At 57.4% G+C, this 27,991-nt stretch overlaps 1 protein-coding gene across 1 annotated transcript; it reads right to left on the bottom strand.

Moving 5' to 3' along the window:
- Positions 1 to 53: 53 nt before the first annotated feature.
- Positions 54 to 27,212, bottom strand: QSOX2 (quiescin sulfhydryl oxidase 2; the record flags this gene model as incomplete). Its single annotated transcript, XM_081065397.1, has 12 exons — positions 54 to 2,602; positions 4,422 to 4,610; positions 7,860 to 8,010; positions 8,584 to 8,706; positions 10,182 to 10,311; positions 10,537 to 10,668; positions 11,973 to 12,118; positions 13,788 to 13,878; positions 14,015 to 14,120; positions 14,741 to 14,789; positions 16,262 to 16,362; positions 26,885 to 27,212. The coding sequence occupies 12 exons, from the start codon at positions 27,210 to 27,212 to the stop codon at positions 2,073 to 2,075; spliced, it is 2,076 nt and encodes a 691-aa protein (XP_080921523.1). The 3' UTR covers positions 54 to 2,072.
- Between the last annotated feature and the right edge of the window lie 779 nt (positions 27,213 to 27,991).

The following is a 27,991-nucleotide window of genomic DNA, read 5'->3' as shown; positions in this document are numbered from 1 at the left end:
CCTCACTGTCTCTGCAGAGCTGGCTCACGTTTCCAAAGAATTACAACTCTTTTCAAATGTCAGATTTCTTTATTTTTAAAATGTGCACATTAGTTTGTTACATACAAAATGTTCACTTTCTTTCCAGGTAATAAATTTCACTGACATTTCCATGTCAATTAGCTTATTTTTAATCAAAATTCTTCCATTAAAAATAAATACATTTAAATTACCCAACTATTATAGTCATTGTCTGAATACTTACAACTTTAGAAAATAGACCTTGTACCTTGCCTGCAGATAGCATCCAGCTCCGAGCAGGCCACGTGAGGTGTGCAAAACTGTTAACACTTGCACACGACACATTTCCCGTGGCCACCTTGGCACATCGCCTCTCCCCGACGTCTGCTGAAAACCCTGCCCCTCCGGACTTTGTAAACATGGTGCTCGAGTAGTGGTAACCTCCAACTGCAACATTACGGACCTTAAAAGCCAACACTGCCTTTCAACGTGGTCTCGTGAAGGATACGATGCAGGATGGCGCACTGCAACGTCCCTGAGGCCCACACAGTTGGTGGAACGAATGGTTCTATTTCCCTCTGTGTAAATCTGCCTGTTTTCAAGTTGAAAAGAAACAATACGGTGTCTTCAATAACCCAGGCACACAACTAGCTATGAAGACCAGATCATGGGTTTTAAAACAGAGGCTTCTAGGGGTTAAAATGTGCCAAACAAGCAGAAAGCTCTCGTGGCAGAGAAGTGAGGGGGCAGGCTCAGACCGCCGGCCCAGCCGGCCGCGCCGGGCATCCTGCCTGCGTTCTGCAGTCATACCTTCCCATCAAGATGGACTCCCGCTAATGACAGCTTCAGGCATCAGCTGACATTGGGTATCACAGTGGCCTTACTGAGTGAGCACATGAGTGCAAAACAGGCAAAGTGGGGAAAACCACCGTCCCAGAGAGACACACACACACACGCACACGCACACCTCTGAGTTTGTGAGGCGACCAAGAGCCACAAAACATCTCAATGGAAACGTCCCAGGTAGAGTTCCTTTGTTTGCTTACATTTTCATTCCCTCTAAATGTTTTGCGTTTTACAAATAATGTGTTAAAATCATTAAATGGTAAAAACGTGATCACCAAAGCCTGAGGGATGAGCCCCTGTGCCAGCACCCTTGGTGAACCAGCTTCATGCAAGTAAACTTTGGCCTCAGAGGCGTCCACCACTCACTCCAGGCTCGGGTCCCCCAAGGGGGACCTACAGGTGCTGGATGACAAAGGGGACGCCCCTGGGGACTCTGCCCACTATACAACCCCTCCCCCCAGTGGGCAGCATGTCTCCCAGATCCACCCGGGAGGGCAGGCGATGGGTAGCCCTGGTTCACTTTCTCTCTCTCTCATCACCATATAAACAAACAAGCAAAGGCACAGCCCCTGAAGAATAAGACGAGCCGCCCTCCTGTCCCTACCAACTGCCAAGTCCACTGCACACAGCCGCTGGGGATTAGTTCTTGAAATGCAGCAAAGCCACAAACGCCTCGGCTCGCCCTTCATGCTCCCATCTCCAGTCTGGAGTGAAAGCCGAGCAGGGGGACAGCTAAGGCTTCCCCCCTCTGGTTCTGAGCTGCCGTGGCGTCCGTGCCATGGGCTTGTGCTTCCGCACAGACAACCAGGCAGCTGGAAAGCACAAGTGAGTCGGGAGGCAGAGGCGCCCGGAGGCCGGTGCTGCAGCTCTGCGGCTGCATTCATTCGCTCGGCAGCCAGGGTGGGCAGGAGGGTGTGCTCCAAATCCCAAAACAAAGCCTTGCAGACAGACAGACGGACGTGGAGTCTAGTAAACTCGAGATCAAAGTGGGCGCAACGACTTCTGTTTGTTTGGCCTGGACCCCCCCACTCCCATTTTTAGGCCTAGAAGAGTGAAAACAGAGAAGCTGCAGATCTGTACAAGGTGCCCGCTGAGTGTGCCGGGAACGCAGTCCCACAGCACGCAGGCTTGGAAACCAACGCTGCCATCTGACGGGAAAGCAGGTCGTGTCTGTAAACCGATGTGAAATGACGCCACAGGCAATGGCGGGCTGGCTCCCAAAGGCGCTACACAGACGGGTGGCGGTGCCGGACCTTCCATCGCTTAGACCGCACCCGGAAGAAGAAGAACATGAGCATCAGAAACAAGGACGAGGCCACGTAGAGCACGACACACAGGCTCATGTCCAGACTGGAGAAGCCTGAGCCCAGGAAGGGCGTGGCCGCTTCTGCCTCCCTGCGGTCAGGGACCTGGGCCCGGTCCTGCCCATGCTGTGGCCCCTCTGACAGGCCAGGTCTGGGAGGCTGCACGCTGGGCGCATGCAGACTCCGGGAGCCCTGGTCTCCAGGCTGCTCGGGGAAAGCGTGGCCTCCTTCCCGCTCCGGGGCCTCGGCCGGGCCGCCCCCCTCGCCAGCACCGCCCAGGGCCGCGGCGTACGTGTGGGCCAGGTTATCACCGCTGTAATGCCGCTTGAGGAACAGGAGCACCTGGCCTTCGTCCCAGCTGTCCAGGCCCTTGGTCTCCTCGTGGCAGGCCGGGCAGAGGTCTGGAGTGGGCCACGGAACCTTTGGAAACCTGGGGTCCTCACTCAGGTGCCCTGGGAGGAAGAGGGAGAGCAATAGGGGAGTGGCCTTCCAACGACCTGACCACCCCTCCACGGCCATCACACCGTGCGCGGGCCCTGCCAGTCACCTGCCTGCCTGCCCTCCACGCTCTCCTCCCCACCTACCTCCATCATGATCTTGCGTGGGATCTGGATGATGCGCTCCCCTCACTCCCTGCAGCCCGTTCCCCTTACGCTCCCTATAGAAATGTCACCTCCACACTGGGACACTGCGTCTCAGCCGGCCACACCCTGCTCCAATCTGCCCAGCTACTTGGCTTCCAAAACAGGCTGTGCCAAGTTCTCACCTCTGTGCCTTTGACCTCCAGGCCCCCTGCTCAGCCTGCCCCACCCCTGCTTGTCCTCCCTTTCCTCAGGGGCTGCCCAACACCCCTGGCCCCAAACACCCCGCCCTGCAGGCTCTGCATCCAGCTGTCTGCCAGCACTTCAGGCACAGGAACTGAGATGTGCAGGCCACTCCTGGACGCTAACCGTCCTTTAAGGATCTCCAAAAACATCCCGAAGGTGAGCCCTCATCCCACAGGAAAAGGCGAGTGCGGCCAGACAAGCACAGCCCCGCTGGTCCCCAGAGGTGGGGGCCGGGGGGTCCTTCCCAATCTCTCCGATGTGGCAAATGCCCTTTCACAAGATGAACCACACCCACACTCCGCTTTAACCGGATGTGCATAAACGTGAACGTGCCACGGCAGGGCCGACAGTGGCACAGGAGCCTTCCCACGAGCATGTGCACAAAACTTGAAGGGGTGCAGCCCACAGAAGGGCCAGGGCTGTGCTCCGGGGTGTCCAGTGGGAGCTCTGAACACACGTGGGGACAAACGCAGAGCTGCCCAAGTCCTCAAGCAACACGGTACAGAGAGGGAGGTCCAAGGAATCTGGGTCACAACCCAGAGCCGGAGATGGGATTGGGGGCACGACGGGAGCTAGAAGTGACAGGTCCCCGCGCCGGCCGGCCTTAGAAAGCCCCTCAGCAGCAGCAAAACGCCTGGGGCAGCTGTGCTGGTTCAGAGGGAGCGCTGCTGGGGTAAGCGGGGGCCTGGGTGAAGAGCGAGGCTGGCGGGGGACAGAGGGAGGGACAGCTCTGACACCCTGAAGGTACAAGTCCCTTACTAGGGTCACCATGGAAGTGCCTTGGTCCGCAGCTGATGGCGGTCAAATCCTGGCAAACACAAAAAGGGCCGCGGCCACGTGACTGGAGGCCAGCAGTGAGCTCTGAGCGCAAAGAAAAACCAATTTTCTTTAGTGCTTTAGTTGTAGTATGTTTTTATAATACAGTGGATTAAACAAAAAGCAATAGTTTAGTGGCATTTTCTATTCATCTCTATTAAGATTTGTTTCTCAGGGGAATTATTTTTAAGCCTAATTTTAATCTGCCACTGATTTAGGAACAGTTTGAATTACTTAACTCTGAGAAAATACATGCGCCCTATTTAGTTTTTTTAAACAAAGCCATTTTGAGGGGTTTGGTTTATAGTCTAAGAGCAGGTTTTAATGACACTAAAATTCCTTACTGAAAATTAATTCTATTCCAAGTCTCCCACTGCTAAATTTACTCAGGAGCTAGTGGGTAACCCACGGGGGAGTTAAAAGGTGGCGCCATGCGGCCCCCGAAGTGAGAGAACAATCTGGAAAGCTGGGACACTGCAGGTGGGCACGGCTGTCATGGTGGCAGCTCCCAGGCAAGGTCACCATCTGATGGGGCAGACATCCCAGCTGTGAGCATGAGGTGGGGCCTCCCGCCCACAGGACACGCCCTCACTCCAGGTGCCGGCCACAGCGTGTGGCTTCCGCCTACCTGCCAGGCGGCTGTTCACCAGGTTGTGCTTCTTCCAAAGCCAGAGAATTGCTTGGTCGGAGGTTTTCACAGAGGCCATGGACTCCTTAGCCATCTCTTCAAAGTGCTCCCCACATTCCTTACACCCAAAAAAGGTGCGGACGTAACTCCTGATGGCCTGCAGCACTGCCTGGGGGTCGCCTTCGAAACCTGCAGAGGGAACGCGCCACCAGAACGTGTCTGACTGTGTCCACAGAGCTCGGGGCGGTGGCGTCGCAGGGAACGGGCTGGGCTGAGCGCCCGACACAGGACAAGGGGCAGGCATAGGTGTCTGCACAGACACAGGAAGGAAACAGCACCAGCCCAGATGCCAGGAGGTGCTGCTGCTCCCACGTCACAGCCCAAGGTCGGCCCGTCCTGTGTCTGGCTGCAGGACGCACACCAGTATCAGGAGAATGAGCCACAGTATCAAGACGCCATGACTCCAAGGGCCCTCAGGGCGACGGGCTGCACCTTCAGCTCAGGCTTCAGCTGTCGGAGCCCTAGGCCTCACGACCCAGAGGGCCAGGGCTCTGCCGGGGCATCTGCCTCTTTCCTGTGTGCCATTTCTTTTGCCTCCAAAGGCTGGTGCCAGGGCCATGAGGGCCACTTGCCCTGAATTTGTAGTTGTTTTGCTTTGAAATCTTTGCAAAACACCATCCCAGTGTGAGCATGGCCGTAAGACGTGCTTCCGGGCTTGCTGCCAGCCCCGCGATGTGGTCCTTCCCGAAGGGACCACGCTGGTCAGCTGCCAGGCCCCCTCTGGGGACGGCAGGGCAGCAGGGCGGCAAGGACCTGCTGAACGTCTCTGGGCAAGGAAGCTCCACAGCCTCTGCCAGCCAGTCTGCAGCCCTAAGTGAGACCGGACACTGACAGGCCCCGCTGCCTGACAGGACACTGGTGCTTCAAGAAGGCAAGTGGCCCCGAGCGGAAGGCGGCTGACAGCATGGTGCTAAACGGGACCCTGAGAAACCGTGGGGCAGCGCAGGGCTAGGCCTGCGGGCCCACTCAGACAACTGACACGGGCACTGAGCGCACAAATAAGAGACTCGTGAGATTAGAACAGATTAAATGTCAGCATTAAAAGACTTGCAGCAAAACAATTGGGGGGAAAAAGGACATTTTTGAGACAGACTTCATCTTAAACAACAGCAGGCCCTGCAAGTGGTCTCTCCACACACTGGAGCAGTCCCCTCGCGGTTCCACCTGGGAAGGGCAACGTCACAGGCCCGGTGCACGTCCCGTGTGTGTCACTAACCCTGGGGCCTCATTTACTTCACTGGAGAAGGCGCGATCTGAGCGCACCGGTGACTCTGGGCTCTGTTTCCAAGGGCGGCTGGGTGGCGCCCAGTGAGACAGACCATGTGCAGGCTGGGGACGCGCTCGGGACCCACTGCGGCTGGGTGTCTGGCCACGGCCCACTCGCCAGCCCCCCTCTGCAGCCGACAGCTGCCACGCACCACTGTGTAATCCTCCTGCTCTCTCCCCAGCCAAGCTCCGCACTCAGGGCCACCCTAATCTTTAAAGTGGAAAAGAACCACAACGCTACCTGAGTGGGATTAGGGGACGTACAGGCTTTCTAGTCGATGGGGTTTAAACGTGCAGGAAGGAGAGGAAAACCTTCCAAGACATAATCCAGCATCTCCGTCTGACCCAGTTCTCTGGCCTGAGACGCTCCTGCCGCTCCTGCGATGGGTGCTGTTGGGTGAGGGTGCGGGGCTGTGCTCTGCCGTCTGCTGCCCTCACAGCTTCACACCACCACCCTCAGCTCTGCGGCACTCCTGCACAGTACCCTGGGGATGACCCCGGCCCTGGCTGCCACCACTGCCTGCCCAGTGCTTGTCCTGTCTTGGCAGGACTGTCCTCAGGAAACACGGGGTCTCCATCCTGAGGGCCCAGCCCGGAAGGGGACGTGGGCCTACATGGACTGCGTCTGGCGGTGCTGAGGTTGATTTCACTCTGGGGCTCCTGAGGGTTCTCCTGAAAACCCTGCTACTTCTCCTGCATGATTCTTAAAGGGCTGTGTGGTCTGAAAGCCCAGCTCTCCCCACCAGGGCCCTCGGCTGGTAAAGGTCCCCGAAGATGGCCACATGGCCCTTTGCAAGGTGGCCTTGCTGCTCTCCCCTCACCAGGTCCCCACTTGCATGTGGGCTGGATGAGCCCTGTGTGACCAGCCCGATGTGACGGAAGCTATACTATGTACCCCCCCGGGCCAAGGCCCCGAGAACCCCTTCCCAGACATGCTGCCCCCACGTGAGGAGTGGGGCCAGCCGGGAGGGCCCGGACCCTCTGAGTGCAGACCAGCTAGCATGGGCGAGCACCCCAGCCCAAGCCGGGCCCCCAAACTGAGGCCACGGAACCGTGACCAAATACAGCGGTGGTTGTTTTAAGCCACCGCACTTTGGGCTAGTGTATTACACAGAAAGAGATAACTAAAAGAGTTTTACCATTTTACTGGGAAGAACGCTGGACTGTGGGAGTCAACAGCCTCCCCTTCTGACTTAACGTAAACATCAGTGCACCTAAATAATGCGGAGAACAGCACCTGAAAGATAAGCCAGCACCCCGAGCCCGCGGGGCCTGCCGAGACTGGGCAGTCCGCCCACGACGTCTGAAGCGGGCAAACCCAGTGTTAGCACCGTGTGGGGACGTAAAGCACGGCGGTTCTGACCGAGCTATCTCCTGATGACCGAGATTATGAAGCCCACCCAAAGCTCTGCAGTTTTAACCTCCTGTGGAGGGCAGCCTGTCAGACGGCCCCATGCTCCCCTCCCACACTCAGTCTATGTCCCTCCACCCCTGTGGGCAGGCTGGGCCAATGGCTCCCTTCTCACGACCAGAACACGTTTGGGATGTCACACAAAGGAGGGCGCCCTCACTCACTGGTGTTCTGACAGAGCCGGCTGCTGTGACGGGAGCTGCCCACGGAGAGGACACGTGGTGAGGACCCAGCCAGGGCGGTCCACCTGCCTCCAGCGAGAGTGAGCACGGGCGGGGCTCTCCCCGTCGAGCCTTCAGGTGACAGCCTTCTCTGGCCGACACTGACTGAGACAGGACTCGGTTAGGCCACATCGGACCCCTGACCCACAGACACTGTGAAATGGTTAAGTGTGTGCTGTTTTGAGCTGCTAAGTTTAAATCATGTTACACAGTGAGAGATCAAACATACACCTTTCCTCATATGTTCACTTATTCTGACTGTCTCCCAGCCAGCGCGTTCTCAGGACTCCCTGCGACAGGCAGCTCCTGCCACACACGTGCCTGCAAGTTCAGAAGCTGGGAACTCAGGCTCCCGCAGCAGCCACTGGGCCGTCAATGACACTGCTTGATACGCGCAAAACCACCCTGTGCTGAGCTTCGGATGCACCTGCAGGTGCCATGATGGGAAACACGTCAGGTGGCCGCACAGGGACACTTTACCTGTGTCATCCAGCGCTTTTCGGTGGGTTCCGGCTTCAACGGTCAAAGTGTGGAACAGCTTCCAGAGAGAACACGGGTAACCCCTCAGCTCTGGTCGGCTTCCTTGACATCCCACCCACTTTGTATGGTCAGGAAGGAAGATTCCAGAAATCTGGGGAGAAAGGAAAGAGAAAGGGAGAATTAAATCACTGGAATTAAAAAGTCGGTGAATGTCCTCTATCCAGCTGGGTGGTGGGGACATGGGGACACTTATGAAACCTGTTGGCACAGGCCGACCACGCACCGTCCTGACGTGGCCCATGCTGGGTTTGCTCCGTGTGATGCTTTCGGGCAGAAGTAGGGACTCCGGGACCCTCACCGGCTGGAGCGGCAGCTCCAGCGGGGCTTCCATACTCCTTCTGGAACATGTCTCTTGCATTCGTTTCCAGGTGTGAAACTGGGATGACTTTACTTAAAATCTAAACTTTGGGAAGCCTGCTGCATCGCTGCTTGAGCAACCACCCCTTCCTGTGCAGGCCGTCACACGTTCCGGTGGGCCGCCCTGAACCTGGGCCTCGGCACGGCCTGACAGCACCAGACGCACGCGGGAGTGGACACAGGTCGCCACGGAAACAGGGGCAGTGGAGGGAAGCGGGCCTGAAGGTGTTTGCACGCTGTCAGGCCACGTGCAGGTCAGCCCGCTGCTCCCCACCTGCCGAGTCCGTCCCCCCGGCCCTGGGCTCACCCGCATTTTGTTGTTGACCAGGTCAAGGACGGCATTGTAGGGGATCCTGTCCAGGGGCAGGCTGGCCAGCCACTCCTGCAGCATCTCCAACAGCTTCCTGACCGGGGGCCGCCCAGGGAACAGCTGAGCGAGAAAGGACCCTCACTTAGCAACGGGCCAAGAAAAGTGCCCCACACGGAGAAGAGAACACACGCCTGCCCCGCTCGGACTGCAGGAAACGTCCCCAATCAACCTACAGCTTTAACTCAGAACTGGGGTGGAGATCTTCCTAGGAACCACAGTTCCTCTGGGACACAGAGAGGACCTGAGGTGCAGGCAGCGGGGCTCTGGCCAACCCCTTCCCAAGAACACCGGAGCCCCTTCCTCCAGCCCACCTGCTGTGTCCTCAACCACTCAACCAGCTAGGCCCTTCAGAACGTCCTTCACAATGACCTTCTGTATGCCATGTTCGTTGTCAAGGGCTCTGTGCTCCCTCCTCCTGATAATTCACGCTAATCCCGCCTGGTACTTGCATACTCCCTCCGCCTCCTCCCCATGTCATGGCTGGAGTGACCACTGGGAAAGTTACAGGTGCCACTGGGGTTTCTAGGCTCACAAATGCCCGTCCTCAGGCTGAGCCACCAGGGACCCCAGAGCACTGTGGGACTGCGAGCCGAGGTCACCGCTGAGGGTGTGCAGAATGAAGGCTGCCCAGAGCTCTTAAAACCTGGACTAAACCTTGCAGACTAAACCTTACTGCCAACGACGCGGACACAGCACAAAAACACCACCGCCAGCTCCGGAAAATGTTTCTTCTACGTAGCTTTCCCAAGACCACTACCAATTGATCAGTATTTAATTTAAAGCTTAAGTAAACTTTAGGAAGATGACAAAGACGAGGCAGGGCCACCTGGGCTCGCGCCTTACTGAAACGAGGGTGAACGAGGCGAGCTGGCGGGGCATGTTCTCATCTAACAGCCCGGGCAGGCGAGTGTCACGTGACACAGATCAGCAGGGCACTTTCTTAAAGGAAATGAGGACAGCTGCAGATTTCTGAACTGTGAACGGCACAGGGGTGTCAAAACCTGTCCAAACAAGTTTCCTTTATTCATTCGAAACATACAGGCGACTCATTGTTCCTTTAAACATAAAGGAGCCATGGGTTCCAGCCCTGGAGCCGAGAGTTCTTGGCAGGAACTAGACTTTAGCTAACACATGAGCCACCCATCCACTCACCGACCACTAAAGGTGGGGTGCTAGCCAACTCACCACAGGTCCCATCCAACACGACAGACCCCAGGGGACAACGATGGCGGCCACCAATCCTCCTCCTCCAACTGCCCACTGGCTCCCTGCCCCCCCACTGCCCTTCTCATCATGCTAGTGGCAGTGCTTGTTTGCAGCCACTCTTCCCTCTGCCCTGGGCCCATCCCGGCCCCCTCCGCTCAGTGCCCTCGGCTTGCTCTGTGCGCCATGTTCCCAGTGCTCAGGCAGGTCAGGAACACGCTGGGCACCATCTAGCTTAGGTCAGCTTCCCTCCCTCTCAAGTCAGGGAGCCCAGTGCCCTGAGCACCCTCTCCACAGGCCGAGCCCTCGCCCGGAGCAGACACCCCGCACACCTTGGCTACCACGGTGACGAAATCCTTGAGGGCTCTCAGCTCGGCCCCAGCGAGGGACCTGTGAGCGGCCAGCTCCACCCTCAGCAGGTAATGCAGCCCCGACTCCAGGTCTGCCGTGTACAGCCTGGACCTGCGATTAAACATCAGTCATGTGAAAACCACCTTTTACATCAATCCCCCCTTTCTTGCTCCTACCCCAGAGGGACCCCTCCTCACGAGGACAACACGGGTATTTCCTCCACAGCCAACAGTGGGTCTGTCACTGGAGCCGGCCCTGCAGTGAGCCAAGCCTTCCACGCGGCCACCCGCACATGCAGCCGCTCCCCGGGCAGCTCATGTCCACAGGAACACTTGCCTGTCAAACTCTCTCCATACAACTTCAGAGTTTTCTTCTTCGTTTGGCTTCGCAGGCAACAAAAGTGATTTTTTCCTCACATCCGGCAACGATTTCAAATAAGAGGTAAAAAACGATCGGAGAGGCTTCGCGCTGCGAGAAAGGGGTGGGCAGGGCATGGGCTGAGCCGGCCGCTCCAAGGGACCCGGTCCAGCTCTGCAGGATCTAAGCCATGTCCCGAGTCACCCAGTTACATGTCACCCATTACTACAGGTGCTGTGGGGCGGTGGGGTGGGCAGAAGCCAGCCTCAGGAGCTGGCCCCTCGGGAGATCAGACAGACCCACACAGCACCCAGCTCTGGCTGTAATAAGTGCTACAATCATTCTTGTTCAGTGGGGACATGGGGACAATAAGTCAGTTTGTAAGGCTGGTTGAGCATCTGCCAACATCAACTTTATTCAAACTGTGGTATTCAACAACCCTAAGAGCCTTTGCCCAGTCTGCCAGCTCTGGGTGGGAACTCTGGAAGTCGGGGCTGGGAGAAGCGGTGTCCTGGCCCCGCCCAATGGGCTCGGTCAGCTCCCCTGAGCGCTGCTGTGCAGCCTGAGTGAGGACATGTGGAGGCCGTTACTGAGCACTTCCAATGTACCTCAGGGGTCATCAAAAGTGTCCAGGTAAAAATATCAACGTTGTTTTATGTTCAATTGCACAGCTCACGCTTTTAATATACAACGAGCATTTTTCTTCGAGAAACCAAATGGCAGTGCTAAGGGAAGCTGTCACAGGCAGCAGCAGCCTCTGCTGCAGGGCCGAGGCCCCAGGTATGCCGGCCCAGGTGCTTACAGCATCCTAACAAGCCGGACCACAGAGTGTGACGAAAGATGGCCCAACTCCACAGATACCTTGCTGACCCTGAATTCCGATTTTTTGTTAAGACTAGAAATACACCTAAGGAACTGACATATTTAAGGCTTCTGGGGAGGGTGCCATTGGTGCCCCATTAAACTTTCCAGAAACTGAAATAGAAGGCCTGTGAAGGAGGAAACGTGTCCTGTCTTCTCACTGCTGTGGCCCTGGCACACGGTGCCCTGCTAGGAGCTGCTGAGTAAACGCAGGCTAAATCAGCCTGGGGTCTCCAGGCCAGCAGCGGGCCTTCCCCACTGCTAAGCTGGCTGGGACGCGGCAGACACAGGCTTCAGAACGAGACGTAGCCATCCTGTACTACCTTTTCCCAACCTTTATTCAATCGAGGTGACCTTAGGGACATCCAGGCACCCAGCACAGAGAGAGGACGTGAGGGCACTAGAGCCTGGCGCCCATCCACGCCTACCGCTCACCGTGGAGCAAGGGAGGGGTGCCTCGCCCCCGACAGACACAGACCACACCTGGCCCCTGTGCACTCCCACCCCAGACCCACCAGGTGTCACAAACAGTCCTTTAGCCAAACTGTGCTTACACGTTAATTAACCCATGTGACCCATTTGGGTAAATCAAGTAACATGAAGGGACGGAAGAAACACCAAGTTTCTCCAGAACGGCTCTGTCAGCAGCTAGCGCTCTCTTCACGGCGATGTTCTCGTATGGAATCAGGTCCAAAATCACCTGGATAAGGAGAGATGCGTCACCTGCCCTGTGGATGGCGGTGTCCTCAGAAGTGTCACACTGACAGGAGTGGCCTGCTACAGGAATTGGAAATATCATTTGGAATAAATCTGTATTTTCCTCCATAACCAGCCTGTTACGTACACCTTATTTTGACTGCACTCTAAGGTAACTGCCCCAGACGCATACCCTGGGCACAAACCAGTCTCATCCCGCAGTCCTACAGACCAACCAGGAAAATGCTCGTCCGTGAACTTGTACTGCACTGTCTAAGCCAGAAGTTCATCGTACAAGGACACATTACCATGGGGACATAGGGGCCGCACTGCTAAGCTTCCCCTGGCGCACGCGGCCATGTACCCGCAACATGGCCCGTGTCTGGGAGGCCGCCAGCATCCATGGATAGCAACGTGGTTCTGGTCAGCCGGCTGGAGTGCCAGCAGGCTGTGCGCTGGCCGCTCCTTCCCTCAGGACCTGCCCCTGACTGGTCCCACTAGGCTAAGGGTGCAGAGATGGGGTCACGGTGCCAGGCGACCACAGGAGGGACATCTCGGGAGCCAGAGCGTGGGAGGGGCAGCCCGCAAACCCCACAAGCACCACCCACCCAGCCGGCTGCTGACTTCTGGGCGAGAGTGGCAGGACCAGCAGTGTCCTGAACAGGGCGACTGCTGACTGAGCCACGTCAGTCCCCACTCGGGTCGGTGTGCGTGGGGGTAGCGCAGGATGTCACTCAAGAGCACAAGTGAGACAGGGAGCCTGGGACAGTGGGGAAGGGGGTCACACGAGAACACGGGGTCCTTCCCACAGAGAAGGCAGCATGACGGCACCACCACATTCGGAGGCACGTGGTGGTCAGGTCACTGCCCTCTGCAGCCTCCGGCCCCAGCCGCACCCACAAAAACGCCCCCGGAGCCCATGTCTCCACCTTGGTTCCCAGCGCTCACAGATAATGAGTAAGGAGGCCCGCAGCAGAGGACAGCTCAACACTGACAGCCAGGTGTTTCCTCCATCCCTACCGTTGCCCTGAAAATAAGGCAATCAGCCGGACAATCAGCTCAAAGCATCTTTTGGAGCAAAAATTAATATAAGACCCATGTTATATTATTATATTATATATTATATTAATCATATCATATCATATCATATATCATATTAAAGACCCGGTCTCATATTAATTTTTGTTCCAAAAGACACATTAGAACTGATTGTCCGGCTAGGTCTTAATTTCAGGGAAACAGGGTAGGGGTCCCTATCAGCTGTTCTGGTATCAGTCTCTGGATCTTACTGAGACTTTGCCAATGGCACAGACTTCAGACCCTCACATGGGAGAAGACAGGAGGGCAAAGTCTCACGATGGAAACGGGTTTTACAGAATCTTGGATTTGGCAAGAAAGTTGACTTCAGAATACAGCAAAGAAGAAATCCAGACACCAGTGCACAGGGAGTGAAGAGCGACCCCCGGAGCCGGGTGGGTCTCCTGTGAACCCCCAGCGCACACAGGCCAAGTCCACCGGCATGGGCCTGGCCCTGCTCTGCCCCCGGAGCCACCCCCCTCCCCCCCACCAGTCTTCTCTGTAAACCAGCAGCTCCCACTGCCCGGCAATCTACTCCTGGGCCCCACACTGAACCCTGTCATGTGGCAGGACTGGAGGAGACGCTGACACGGTACCTCACGTCCAACATACGAGCTGTTGCTCTCAAATAAAATAGCCACATAATGGCCATCACAGTTGTCAATGAGAGAAAGGACGTCACTGGGCCTTTTAAGAGAAAAAAAGAGAGGCTTTTAGTGCTTTCAAGAACAGTGAGCTGGCCATCACATGCCAGCACCCATGCCACTTAATGCACATCTGTATTTTACGAAATTAAATCCCATGTTGTCACAGAACTACGCACCGAATGGGGTCCAAGGCGGGGCAGGCAGGAGGCCTGTTCCCATCTGTGTGGTTCTGCAGGAAGTCGATCATGGCCTGTCTCACGGTCTGCAGCTCTCTGTCGGGCCCTGTGGGGGGCACCCCATCACCACGCTGTCTGCCGAGCGCCCAGCCCGCCCAGGACCCCAGTGGGGGGCGCTGATCCCGTCCAGTGTGCAGTGCAGGAGACCACAGGCAGCGGCGGCGGCGAGCATGGGAGCAAATGGGCAACGGACGACCTCACACACGCCACGCCGTGGAGACAGAGGCCAGAGCGCTGCGATGCCCCCGCAGCAGGTTCAGAACCAGGCAGGATGGCCGCTGGTGTAGGACACTGTTACCTGGGGGCTGACTGGTCCCGTTCCAGAGCCCGGTCTGGTCTGTTAGGCAGGCTCATTCCTAAAAACGCAGCAGTTGTGTACTTCTCTAATATTTTTTCCAACAAAAAAGTTTACTTTAAAAAAGAAATGTCACCACTGTGACTGCCAAGGAAGGCAGAGAATGAAATAAAAAGTTCCCGCTGAGCCTGCCTGACTGTGCCCTTAAAGGCAGGCAGGCAGGCAGGCAGGATGGGGCTGCTGCCCATATGTGGAGGTGAGGGTGCGGGGACAGCCCTGTCACTGAGCTTTCTAGTCTCCTGAAGCCATTTTCACTTTGATGGGTTGTGAGGTTAATCTAAGACAGGAAGATATATTGCTTATATCCTTACCTTTAAAATTTTCTCCAGTTGTAAAGTCCTTTGTAAATGCTTTAAAATACTAAGAGGAAAAACACAGAACAAATAAGAAACAGCCTTGCCTGGTGTCTGTGTCAATGTTTAATCTTTAGCAACAAAATGACCATCATCTTGAAGACAGCTCTAGTCAATTTCCTCCAGGAAGTTTCGTGAATTAGTGAGGAACCACGTGGTTCCTCCTCTCTGTGGATACTGTTTACGGCCAGACTCACAGGGCCAGAACCATAAAGAGGCACTTTCTCTGACTCTGGTGTTAAGTATGTTGTCTAATCGTTTCATTCTAACAACACAGGATTTCCGGGCAGGATGACACACAGGACCTGGTATCTCTGAACAGAAGAAAGGATTACCTTAACATTAAAAACCTTCTTCATGAAAAGACATAGTAAAGGCAGCTACAAACAGGGTGTGGTACTCAAAACTGGAAACAGCTTAGCACTGTGAGTATACAAAGGACGTCTGTGAATCAGTAAGAAACGATAAACAATCCAAAGGAAATGGGCAAATGACAGGACCAGGCGTGGCACAGATGGGGTGACACAGGGCCCACAAACATGGAAGACAGGGTCGCTGTCACTGTCAGCAGGGAATGTGCCCGTGTACCCCCGGCCCAGCTCCTGCGCTCGGAGGCCTGTGCCCAGAGGGACTCTTGCCACGTACAGCAGGGGACACGCATGAGCGTCTTCACAGCAGCCGAAGCCTGAACAACCAGCACCAACAACAGAGGGGACAGCAAACCGTGCGCCGCCACACGGTGAGGTGACTGCCAGCACCGTCCCATTACGTGAGAGAGAAGACCCGAAGCTTCCATGCAGCACAACAGCCTGTGCACAAGGCAGACAGCGAACGGGAGAGCATCGGACGCCACCAAACTCTCGGACGAGAAAGCAAGAGGACAAGTAACGTGGGGCTCAAGGGAGGGGACAGCAGGCAGGCCAGTGTGCGCGGGCCAGTCTGCACCCGGCTCAGTGAGCAGTGGGGAGGAACAACGCCGGCCGCCACGCCGCACAGAGCACAGGACCGTAGGCTGTGTGCGGGTGGGGGAAAGGGGGGCGCGAAGCTTTCTCAGATGTAACATGGTGGCGCCTCCCACGCAGGCGCGTGACCGAGCACACGCACACTAACCGACTACGCGGTTCTTCACCTGCCAGATTCCAGCTTACCCCCCGCCCCCTGGTGGAAGGAGCGGGGACAAACCTGTCTGCGCCGGGGCAGGTGCACCAGGGAACCCGCCTCCCACGGCCACACGCGTGGCGCGCGGAAGCGCTGGGCACCGCGGCCTCAGGCCCGGACTCCAACAGCAGAACCCACCTTCCCCACCCACTGGGCAAGGGGCGCAGACCTCACTTCACGGTTCACCTCGCTGGGGGTGGGCGGGCTTGCCACCCGACAGGGTGGAACAAAAGAGGGGACCCTCTGCACACAAACTCCCCAAAGGCTAAGGAGGAGGGATCGGGCCGGGGGGCGGGGCGGAGGGCGGGGCGGGGGACTCACCCGGAAGCTGGGGTAGAAGTGCACGTCGTAGGCGCTGCACACCTCGTGATTCTCCTCCTCCGCGCAGTCCAGCGCAGCCACACGGATGGCGGCGGCCCAGTCTGGGAAGCAGGGGCGAGACCGTCAGTGGCGGGCGGCCCCAACCCAGCCTCCAGGCCCATCACAGGCCTGGAGGACATGTCTGCCGTCTCCTGTCCCCTGTCCCCAAGTCCCGCAGTGCTCGCTGCAGGACACGACGCGGGTCCTCTCCCTGCGGTCTGCCACCGGCGGGGTTTTGCAGACTGCGCAGCCCTGGACTTTCTATAAGCTTGTGCCCCGAGATAGAGGCGTGCACCCAATTCTTTCGGGAATTGGTGTAGCAGGCTTCCACCCGGAGGTGGGGGACCCTTGGCTGCCGCCCTTCTCACTGAGCACCCCCTGAACCCATTGACTCCCGGGGCTGCAGCCAGGTGGTGGCGTCTTACTCCTCCCAGCCTTACTTAGGGGCAGGAAGCTTCTGATCTGAGGAGCCTATGCTCATGGTGACCCCGAGGTGTGGGTGGGGGTGGCAGGCGGCATTGTCGCTTTAGTCACCAGTTTCAAAGGAACGGCCCCCAGCATCCTCACACACCGACTGGCGCGTAGCCTAAGGAAGCAGGACATATAAGTGAGCTGGGTCGCCTGTGCAGACACAGCAGCAGGGCACACACACTGGGGGAGGCCCAGGCAGGACGCAGGGTCTCGGGCCCTCCCAGGGGGACGGGCCACTCCCGGCCAGGTGAGTCCCGCCCCCCCTCCTGCAGTGACAACTGGCTGTCACTGAGGTGGTGAGGCTCCTCTCGGCCCCTGTTCTGACACCACACACTAGTCTCAACAGGACTTTGGTTAAAAATCAGGTAAAAAGAGTTTTCTCTGAGTTCTGCTTTGACCCAAAACTCCAGAGGTCGTATTAAAAACATGTCGGGAAGGAGAGAGAAAATACGACCATCACTAGACGCTATACAAACACGAACTGCAATTTCCCACCTCATACACCACTTTTGATTAAACACACATGCCTTTTCCTCTGTAATTCTAAGAAGTTAGCCAACATTAATACAGTGCAAAGGCTCAAGTAACAACACCAACAAAGCTATGCCTTTCACCATCAATGACCGAATACTGTTCCACACACGAGCCTCAGGGGAACCAGTTCACATCCCAAGGCCATTTTAAGTGGATGGAAAAAAAATGTCACAGACCCTCCGGAATCACAGGTCACATCTTTCTGGAGTCTCAAATTACATAGGGCTGAGGAAGAACAGTTAATACTCTCATCCAGACAGTGAAGCACATGGCACACCTGCGGAGCAGGTGGACGGCAGGCAGCGGCCCAGCAACACCTTCTCCCCGGACCAGCTCCGGCACTGGACTGCTGGACCCCACTCTAAGCCTGTCATCTTCGCCGCTCACCCCGCTCACCTTGCACAATACCCCATATTTGCCATCTCCCTCCTGGCTTACATCATAGCTTCACCGTTTATTGGGAATTTCCATGACACACTTCCATTTCACGATTAAAAACAAAGCACCCTACTACCCATGAAGTGTGTAAGAAAACGGGAACCGGCTCCGAGAGCTAACATTGCGCACACAGCATAAGCACAGGGAAATGTCACGCTGACCGGGAACCGAGAGGCGGCCAAACACTCACGGGCATTCACCACCATTTGCTTTTCATGTGGGACTTGCCTCTACACTTGGTTTTCCAGGTTTTTCCTACTAAGCGTATGTTACTTACAAAAACAAATGTAAAGACACTCTCGTCGCTGGGTGGGGGGGGGGACTGTGCATCACACATGGGTGCAGATGCCCACTTGCTCCGTTTCTGACTCTGCGTCCCTGGAGTTCCCAGGGTAAGTAGGCTGGGGGGACATGCTGCCCACAAGGTCTGACCCCGGCCAGGGTGGTGACAACCGCTTTAATAACTGTCCTGAGCCTAACGCAGCATATACCTGGTAGGGATGGCTGTCAGCCCTGTGGTAAACACCTTCAAACCCGGAAGGCAGAAGCCCAGGTGTGCCCAGGCCACCAGAACAGGTGGTCCCCATGCCCCGCTCAGCCTCGCAGCTGCCCCCTGCTCCCGCACCCCTGCGCTGTGACTATCTGACCCTCAAGCCAGCTCTGACGACAATATCCCTGTCACATACCCAGCTCTCCACACACACAGGGTAAGTCTGTACTTCCACCCAACCCACCGCTGACTGACTCCTGCCCCCTGAATTTCCTGGTTCCACAGCCAGTCCATCACCCCCCATCGCAAATGAAGGTAACAGGCCTGCCAGTGAGGTCTTACCAGAATGTTCCCCTCCCCTCATCCTACTACCTCTAGATGAAGACACTCCCTCTTCAAACCCTATCCACTTGGCCACTTCCGAAGCAAAGGTAAGTTCCCCAAACTTACAATCAACCATTTCATCCAACAGCTGCTTTCTAAAGCCTCTGCATGACATCCTACCTCCTTAACTATGTAGAAAATCAACTCTTTGGAGGAATAAATTGTCCTTGCCCCCCCCCCCCATCTTTTATACTTCTCTCCAGTAGATCATGGGCAGACACACTCCTTGGCACTGCAGGGTCCCTTCCTGGCCAGCATGGCGCAGCCAGTGTCCAAGGCACGGACGAGCACATGCAGAGCTCCCTCCCACTCATAGCGTCACTTCGGATCCACGCGACCGACACACCCCACGACACGTGAGGGGGACCTGGCCCGCTGCCTCCCCTGCCCTGCCCTGGAGCTGTGCCATCCTCTCAGGTGGTGAGGGGTGGGGAGAGACTGCCAGATGGGTGAGCCCCGCCCCTCCTCGCTGCACTCACGACACTTTTAACTGGTCTCCCTTCAGGGGCCCGGGTTCAGTTAGCCCTTCACACTTTCCCATTTCAGCATGACCATCAGATCGCAGTGGAATGTCGCCCTGACAGGACATGCTGGGGGGGGAAACAAGAGTCCCGGCAGGTGAGTCTGGCTGAGATGGGCGTTGCTGGGGTGGGCCCCCGCACACACCACACCTGGCAGCCCTGGGTGGGGGTGGAGGGGTCGGCGTGCACCCGCCATCCTTCACTGGACAGGCAGCAGCATCCTGAAGGGACCCGATGGCTCCCCATGTTCTCAGGCAGCCACAGCCCAGTCCAGACGAGCCCCCAGCTTCTGGTCCTCCAGCCACACTGCACCTCCCTCCAGTGTCTTATTAGACCACGTCCTGGAGTGCGTAGGCCTCTGCCTTTCGGAGCTCACACTCCTTGCCCTCTAGGCCTGTCTAAACGCAGCTTCCTCTGCCGGCTTTCATGACTGCTGGTCTGCGTTGTCCCCACGGAGTGGCCTGTCCCGTCCAGCACCAGCAGGCCCATTAACACGGCAGGTGGATGGCAGGCAGTGCCAGGCGACAAGGAGAGCAGTCTGGAGGCAGCAGCCAGCCCACACGCTGCTCTGCCACTGACCGGGTTCTGAGACGGGGCAGCTTCTCAGGTCTCCGTGCCTCGGCTGCCCCCCCCAAAAAAATGGAGAGCCCAGGTAACATGTACCTCCTGACGGGCGAGCAGCCGTGGCCGCTGTTAGAGCACCCTCCGAGTGCGCCTCACGGGGCTCTGGCTGGCAGAGCAGCAGGGCACACCTGGGAATGCTGTCCCCCTGGACCAGAGGCCCAGAGCAGGAGAGGGGAAGGAGGCAGCGGCACAGCACGTGGGCTGAGCCAGTCCCTGCGAGGCTGCCCATCGCAGGAAGGCTTCTGTTCCTTGGTCCCAGTTCCACAGCAGCCCCTGGCCCACAGGGCCTCAGGAACACCTGTGGGCGATGAGTGAACGACAGCATCATCGTGACAAGCAGCGTTGGGTCACGGGGGCCGAAGACATTGCACAGTGGCTTCCTTCTCAGGGTCCAGCATTCAGAGACGGCGCCTGTCCAGGGCGGTCCCATGGCTCTGGGGACACAGATCCTTACGCCACCCACACCCACAGCCGTTCCCTAACGTAACACTGTAACCACCACGCTCTGGCCTCAGAGATTTTGGGGGACGGAGCACAGATCACTGGCAGAGCGGTAAGCTTGTCCCCTGTCCCAAGGCCCTAGGGTGAGGGCGGGGGTGGGGGGTGCCCTCTGCCCCACCCTCCACCACAGCCCGGATGGTATGCCCCACCCACCCACTTGCCGCCCCAGGTCGCCGGCAAGAGACAGGACCAAAAGAGGATCCTGGGTCGTCTGCCTACCCACACCCGTCCCCCGGAAGTGGGGGGCTGGCTCTCCTCTCTGGGGCCCCAGCCCAGAGGCACTGGCTGCCTTCCCACTGAGGAGGGGGTGACGGGCTGCAGACCCCCTATGCAGGGAAAGAGGGGGCCGTGCGGACTGCAGCCACCACGTTGGGTCTTCAGCCTCCAAAGCTTCGCCCACGTCCCCAGCACCCAGAAGGTGGACTCTGCCCTTTGAAAAAGGGTACAACAGCTGGTGGCACAAAAATGAAAAGGAGAAAGGAAAACCCTGTTTCTCCCCAGGTGTGCAACCAGGTGCTTATTTCCACCGCAATGGTAGAAAGAGCTGGGGTCTCTCAGAAAACAACAGGGTATTCACGAAAAACCTGCGCTGGCCTAATCCTTCCTGACACCTCCGACACCTGAAACACCGGCAGACTTGCAGTGGGAGGGCTCCTATGCCAGTGTCGGCACCTACTGCTGGAGAGCCCGAGGCCCGACTGATGCCCCATGACCAGGGCCAAGGGTGTTCCTTGCTGGCGGACCTGCTCGGGGCTGCGTGACACGGCCGTGGCCAGGAGCGGCCGGCTGGGCCACAGAGCGCCTGATGCCGACCAAAGTGACAGCGTCCCGACAGTGGCCCTGCTGGTCTCCGGCCCTCGGTTCTCCAGGGAGCAGACACCAGGTCCCTGGACCCCTGCTTAAAGCTGCTCTTCTGTCCTGTGGCTCAGGGGTGAGGACACGAGGTAGCAGCCCAGAGCCCGGCTGCCAGCTTCCACGGCTGCTGACCCCATCGCAGCTGCCCCACTTCCCCAGCCCGGCCCCTTCCCAGCCCTCCGGACATGGCATGGACAGCGTGCTGACACCTCCCCTCCACGGGGTGGCCCCTCACCCTCACACAGCTGCTCCACCTCCCCTCTGGGCCTCACAGCCCGCCCTTCTGAGCCCTTCCTCCACTGCCGGGTGCCAACCCACCCTCCTGTGCATTTCCCAGCATTATCACCTACAACCAACCGATTCATTGTTTTTCTGTTCACTGCCTGGTCCCCCCCTGAAGCACAGGCTCCACTGCGCAGAGCCCTTCCATCCGTCACCGCTTTCTGCACCTACCACAGTGCTCGGGGCAGGGGACGCCCAAGTACAGGCCCCATGAATTACCAAGCAGACACCACATCCTGTTCCCGCGGGGAGCTTGCTGGGGCAGTGTTGGGAAAGGACAGTGCTGAGCCCGCGCCCTGCCTGCCTCCTTAGGATTCCTGAGAATCAACAAGTCCGTCGGCAGTGACCCACTCACAGCCAACGTCCCCTGGGAACCGGCTGCCGTCCTGGTGGAGGGCACAGGGCAACACTCACGAGACCTTTGTCTGTCTTTGAAAGAAGGCGCCAAAGGGTGAATTTCGGTTACAGTCACTGCAAGCCTCCGGCAGATGGACTGGCATTGAGGGAACACAAAGGAGACACAGCCTCCGTCACCAACACGAGGCACACAAACCATTTCAATGGTCTGCTCCGGGGTGGTGGCCTCATTCAGCTTGGACCCTCCCCTCCTCCTGCCTCTCCCACCTGTCTGGGTCCCAGCACACAAAGGAGAGAGACGCTCTGAACTGAATGCAAACTGCCAGCTTTCATGACATCTTCGGGCCACCCCCAGCTAAGCGGTGTGGGGGGGGATAGACCAGCTGGGAGACTGCTGCCAGGGGCAGCCACTCCCTGTGGCCTGTGGACCCCCACTCCTCACTCTGACTCACAGGCCTGCCTACTTTAGTACCACAGGCTTAAAAACTACTTGTGCAATAATTAAGCTTCTGCACACAGTAGACTGAAATGTCTTTCAAGTTTACTTGTCAAATAACCACACTACTTAACCTAACAGGATTAAACCTTTCACTGTGACTTGTCAAGTTCTATCGGAAAAGTCTAGGAAAGTCTGATTTATGGTCAAGCATCAACTAGTTCTGGAAAATGACGATGGTGCAGATTAATTAGCCTCCCAAGTTTAAAAGAAGGCAACTGCAGAGTTGTTTTTCAGGCAGAGCAACCCCCCCCCCCCAATATGGCTTCTCCATCCTCATGCAAACTCAGGGCAACGTGGGGGTTCCCATGCCCACGTTCCAGCCACCGGAGGGCAGTGCACTGTCTCTCCTGGTGCAGGCCGCTTCCTAGCTGAACAAAGGTCTTTCTGGGTTAGGTCAAGTTCAAGCCACAAATTCAGAATCTCTAGGCCCAGGTAGAAATGAAGCCCACAGGCTACGTAGCAGAGGCCAGCACAAGTCATCCAGACGTTACCCAGAGCCAGCATGAGGAGTCCAGAGTGCTCTCTTAGCCTCAACGGGAGCTGGCTCGGTGGTCCGTGCCCCCCACCCCCGGCTCCCGGCCCAACGTGGGCTGTCCAGAGTCCCCGCCGGGCATTCCAGGGCTGCTGCAGAGGTGCGAACCGCGTCTTCTTGGTTCAATGCTGAGACGTCACCCTGCTGTGAGAAAGGAAAGCGACAAGCACAAGTCCACACACCTCCAGCGCTGAGGCAGGGCCAGCAGCATGTGCGGCCCACTTCCTCCAATGTCTCCAGCAGTGGAGTGCCTCTGAATACCGCAGCCATCACAGAGCCTGCGTCTCACAGGCGTCCGGGCCACCCCAGGAGGACGCTGCTGCCACCTGCCTGCTTCTGATATCCCCTTCCAGAGTCCAGGGCAGCTCCTGGCAGCCCTCCTGGGGCTCTCCTTCGGGCTGCACCCTGCACGTGTGCTAACCCGTCACTCTCGCCACCGTTCGCACCCATCCTCCTTCAGCCCCCGTTCCTCCTTCCAGTGAAAGACACTGGGCCCGTGGGGAACGCCAGGTCCTCTACTCTAGTTCACCTCCAAGAAGCCTGCCATGTAGCCACAGATTAAGTCCAGGCCAGGTGGGAAAGAGCTCGAAGGGAGGCAAGACCCAGAGCCCACGCCACGCAGCAGCAAGGCACAGGGAGTGGGCCCTTAGGGCACTGGAGTCCCCCAGCCTGTCACTCAGCTGTGACCCCCAGTGGGTAAGCCTCACTCAGCCTCATGGCACACCATCTGCAACCTGAGCGCACCGACCCCCCTGCAGGACGAGGTGTGCGTCGTGGGTCTCTGGTTCCCCCTACACGGCCTCACCACAATCCTGGGACCATGGCTCTACAGAGACATTTCAGCGATATCTCAGGGGAGGGGCTGCCCCAGGCCAAGGTGTCTCAACTGCCAGCACAACGGGTGGCAGACCAAGGGAGCTGCCACCACAGCTCTGGCGACAGGACTTTCAGGAAAACTGCAGGGCTTTGTTAGAATCCTCTGAAGTGACAGGCCCGAGCCAGAGTACCATAAACACTGGAGTGACACTTGGCTACACCCAACAGTACACCTTTTGTTGGTGAAGCCACCGTCTTACTCGAAAAAAAACCCACATTTATTTTCAAAATGTGAGAAATGTCAGTGAAGAGCTAAATTAAAGTTCACTCCAAATCTAGGAAAATGAAGGTACCTACCTAAGCTGTGGACAGAGTCCCTGCCCAGCTGGGGAGGAGCCCCCCCCCTTTCATTCAGGCTTTCTGCTCCTAAGCAAGCACAGGCAGTCAGGAGGGGAGGCAATGGCGTGGGGGGGAGCAGATGCTCATCTAGCTCGGTGTCCGCCCACCCCCCACGCCCATCTCAAGCCAGGGAGCAGAGCCTGTTATCATAACTACTCACTTTCTAGAAGCCACTCAGGTGTAGAGACTGGAAGGAGGGCGGCAGGTGGGGAAAGCTGGCTGGATACTCTCCAGTCCAAGGTGTGCAAGCCCTGGGGGGCTGACTGGACAGCCCAATTCCCAAGTGACTGATGGGGACCAAAGTGTGACCATGGAGTGAGCACGGCACTTGGACTTGTTAGAGAAAACCACAGGAGCACCCGGCAGCACTGTGTTAGAGCCACGACGCCTGAAGTGAGGCGTCACAGCTCCCGAGTGGCACTCCCAGGAGTGCCACTGCAAACCCGTCTGGAGTTTCCTGCTCTCCACTGGTGAGGTGACCTGCCAGATCAGACCCCCGCCTCCCCCTAAGGGAAGGTGTCCTAGCCTGAAATCACCCACCTTAGCTTCTTAGTCCCACCCTCTTTCTGCCTATAAACTTCCATTTTGTACAACCCCTGGGAGCGCCTGTCTAGTTTATAGACAGCATGCTGCCCAATCCATGAATTGCTTAATAAAGCCAATTAAATCTCCAATGGACCGGGTTGAATTTTGTTTTTTAACAGGCTGGAGCACAAGTGTATAAGCACCCTCTTCCCTGTGAGGTGGCCCACAGTGGGGAGCACGGCACCGAGCTAGGGGGCCTGCCACAAACTTCCAAGGTGAGGGTGAGGGTGGTTCTTCCCAACACATGCCATGTGAGTCTGGGGAAAAGGTCCTGGGGTCAACCACATGGGAAGCAAAGGGTGAGCGTTAACAGAGTCCTTAACTGAGGAACTCTCGTGTGCAGTAGGCATCCACGAGAGGGAGTCACATGCCACGTTTCCCATCACCTCTGGCCACGGGCCATTTCTAGCAGGTGTCCTGCAAGGTGTCCCTGAGCACAGTGACCCTCCACCTTTGGGGCTTGTGCTGACAAGATGTTGGGCCTCATGCCCAGTTTCTGACCAACTGGACTGGGGCTGACAACGTGCACTTCTAACAAGTCCCCAGGTGACCTCCCTTTGGGGACCCCAAGTGGGACACTCCCTGGTGCCGAGGGCGCTTGGGCAGCCCTGCTGGCATGGCACCCCTCCTCCCTCTCACCCTACTCTTGCCTCAAGGGTCCTCCGTGCCACAGCTGTCTTTCACTTTTAGCCACATCTCCATCCGGTCTCAGACCTTGATCTTCCGGCCTCGACTTGGACAATGTCCAACCCTTTTAAGATAACCTTATTTGGCTAATAGTTAAGTTACTCATACCATTCGGTATGGATTTGACTAGCATCACTTGCGGAAGTTACCTTCCAAGTTTCAGCGACAATTCTCAAGGGTCCTCGCGTGCTGGTTTCACTATGGAAGTTTGCAATGCTTGAATCTGGTTTACGACTTTTATAGTTCAGAAACTACCCCAAAAAAATCAGAATATGCACAAAATAGGTGACAAATGCTTTTCCAGAGCTACCTGCACCTTAACGGCACGCATACCTTCAATGACAACTGAGAACTGGAAGTCCTCTGCATTACTCAGGGGCTTGTTTGTTCTCTAAGCAAAGACTTGAGGCAAAAAACCCTACGAGGACGAGGACGAGTTCTCTGCCCACTTTGTAGCCTCTGGTCTCATTTCTGACCAGGGCAGGACATGCGGGACTTAAGAAAACACCCTCAGAGAGCAAACCCTTTAGAACGAAAAGGCCCAACACCCTGAGGTAGGATGAGAAGCATTCCTAAAGATAATTACTTTCAATTATGCACAAAACCCCTAGTTAGACTTCTTTCAAGTTTCTTTGGGAATCAGTTTAGATATGAGACAATCACAACAGGGTTGGATGTAAGACTTAAAAACGGAGGTAGGAAGGAAACAGCAATTTGTTACCCTCTCACCCACTGAAATACATAATTAGAGGTTAGCTCAACATCAGCTAGAGTCCAGCCAAACCTCACTCTGGCTGGGGACAAGCTCCTACTTCAGGGCGATTTACATCCCATTTTAGGTCCATTTCAAAGTTGGGTCCGCTTGCAAGAAGGATGCTACAAATGTCCCCCCTGCCTCAGCTCCGGCCGTCAGAGCAGGCAAATACCTTAGGGACTAACAACTGCAGCGCGATGACAGTGGCAAACAGCAACACGACGTGGGGACATGACTGCTAGTTTGGTGGGTGACAGATTTATCAAAGGCGGCGTGTCCACGAACACGGAACCTCCCAATGAACCGCTTCAACGGCCGTTTTCTGCTTCTACAGACATCTGCACAGTATTTGGACGTCTAAGTGGAGGGCTCATCATCTGGGCAGCTACCCAGGCAGAGGAGCGTGATAACCAGGACGGATTTGGGGGCACGGGGCCTGCTCCTCGAGGCACGGGGTTCCTGGGCACTGAACCGGAGTCAGAGCGGCCGGCGCGCGCGTCAGCAAACAGCTGGAACGGAGGCCTGGGGCTGATGCAGCTTTGGGGAGTTCAAAGTCGGCGCCTGGAGAGCTGGGGGCCTCGGGAGGGCTGCCCTGTCCCCAGCTGTGGAGGGAGGTTTGGGGAAGGCTTCTGGTCACTCGGACTTGAGACAGCACCTCCCCAGGAAGGAGCCCGGGGGGCTCAGCTGCGGACCCCTGGGGGGCTCAGCTGCGGACCGGGGCGCAGGCCAGCGGGGGCCGGGGCGGGTGCGCCGCAGGGCGGGGAAGGGGCCGGGCGGCCGCCGCGAGCCAGAGGCCGCGTCCCAGGCGCCGCGAGGGGCAGGCCGAGTCGGGGTCTCGCGCGGGGCGCGCCTCACCTCGCACGTCCCCGGCCAGGGCCCGCCAGGTGGGCGCGTAGCCGATGCAGTGGCCGCACCACGAGGAGTAGAACTGCACGAGCCACGCCGCCGAGCTGTTGGCCGTGGCTCCGCGCACGCTGCCGCTGTCCAGCACCCACACGGCGTCCTCGCCCGCGCGGTACAGCCGCGCCGCGCCGCCCGCGCCCGGCCCCGCCGCCGCCGCCAGCAGCACGAGCAGCGGGGGCAGCCGCGCGGGCCGCACCGGCGTCGGGCGCCGGGCTCCAGCCGCCGTCCCTACCGGGGCTCCCGGGCTGCGCGTCACCGCCACCGCCCCGGCCGCCGCCATGTTGGGAGTGCCGCGGGGCGCCTGACCTTTCACCCTAGCAACCGCCGTCACGTGAGCCGCAGCACCCGGCCCCGCCCCGAGCGCCGGGTCTCGCCTCAAGCCCCGCCCCGGAACCCCAGACTCCTCCCCCAGACGCCTCTCCACGCCCCGGCCCCGCCCCGCCCAGCTTCTGTGTGCCGGGACACGCCTTCAGCCCCGCCCACACGCGCCCCGCCCCGCCTCCAGCCCCGCCCCCGAGGTCCGGCCCTGCCTCCGGCCGTGGTCCCGCCTCTCACGCGCCCCTGCAGGCCCCGCCCCCACCGCCTAGTCCGCCCCGTAGGAGCCCCCCCCCCAACTCCCCATCCTGGGCTAGAGTCTCCAGACTTAGCCAATGAAAATTCAGGACGCCCAATTACAGGAGAATTTCAGATAAACAGCGCGTTGTTTTCAAAGTCTAAGTATATCCCGTTAAATTTGCATATCAGATATGGGACATACTTAGACTTAAAAACGACGCGCTGTTTGTCTGAAATTCACCTGTAACTGGGTGTCCTGTGTTTTATCTGGCAGTCCTACCTGGGCCTTCAGAGGGTCTGCCACCCTGACCTTGATATCTTAATATGAACTTTGAACTCCTAGAAAATGTAGCAAAACATGCATACAAACTAGGATGACTTAGGGTGCTAAATTTTCGAATCGTGGAGTTGACCACAGCTGATCTCTCTGTAAACCTGGGAAATAAAGTTTCATATGACATTTTGCTTAATTCAGCCGGAGAGACTGCCTTTTAAATTGCTATT

Source organism: Rhinolophus hipposideros, assembly GCF_964194185.1.
Source record: "Rhinolophus hipposideros genome assembly, chromosome: 11".
Classification (NCBI taxonomy): Eukaryota; Metazoa; Chordata; class Mammalia; order Chiroptera; family Rhinolophidae; genus Rhinolophus; species Rhinolophus hipposideros.
The sequence above is the reverse complement of the archived record's forward strand: the minus strand, read 5'-3'. Positions and strand labels throughout refer to the sequence as shown.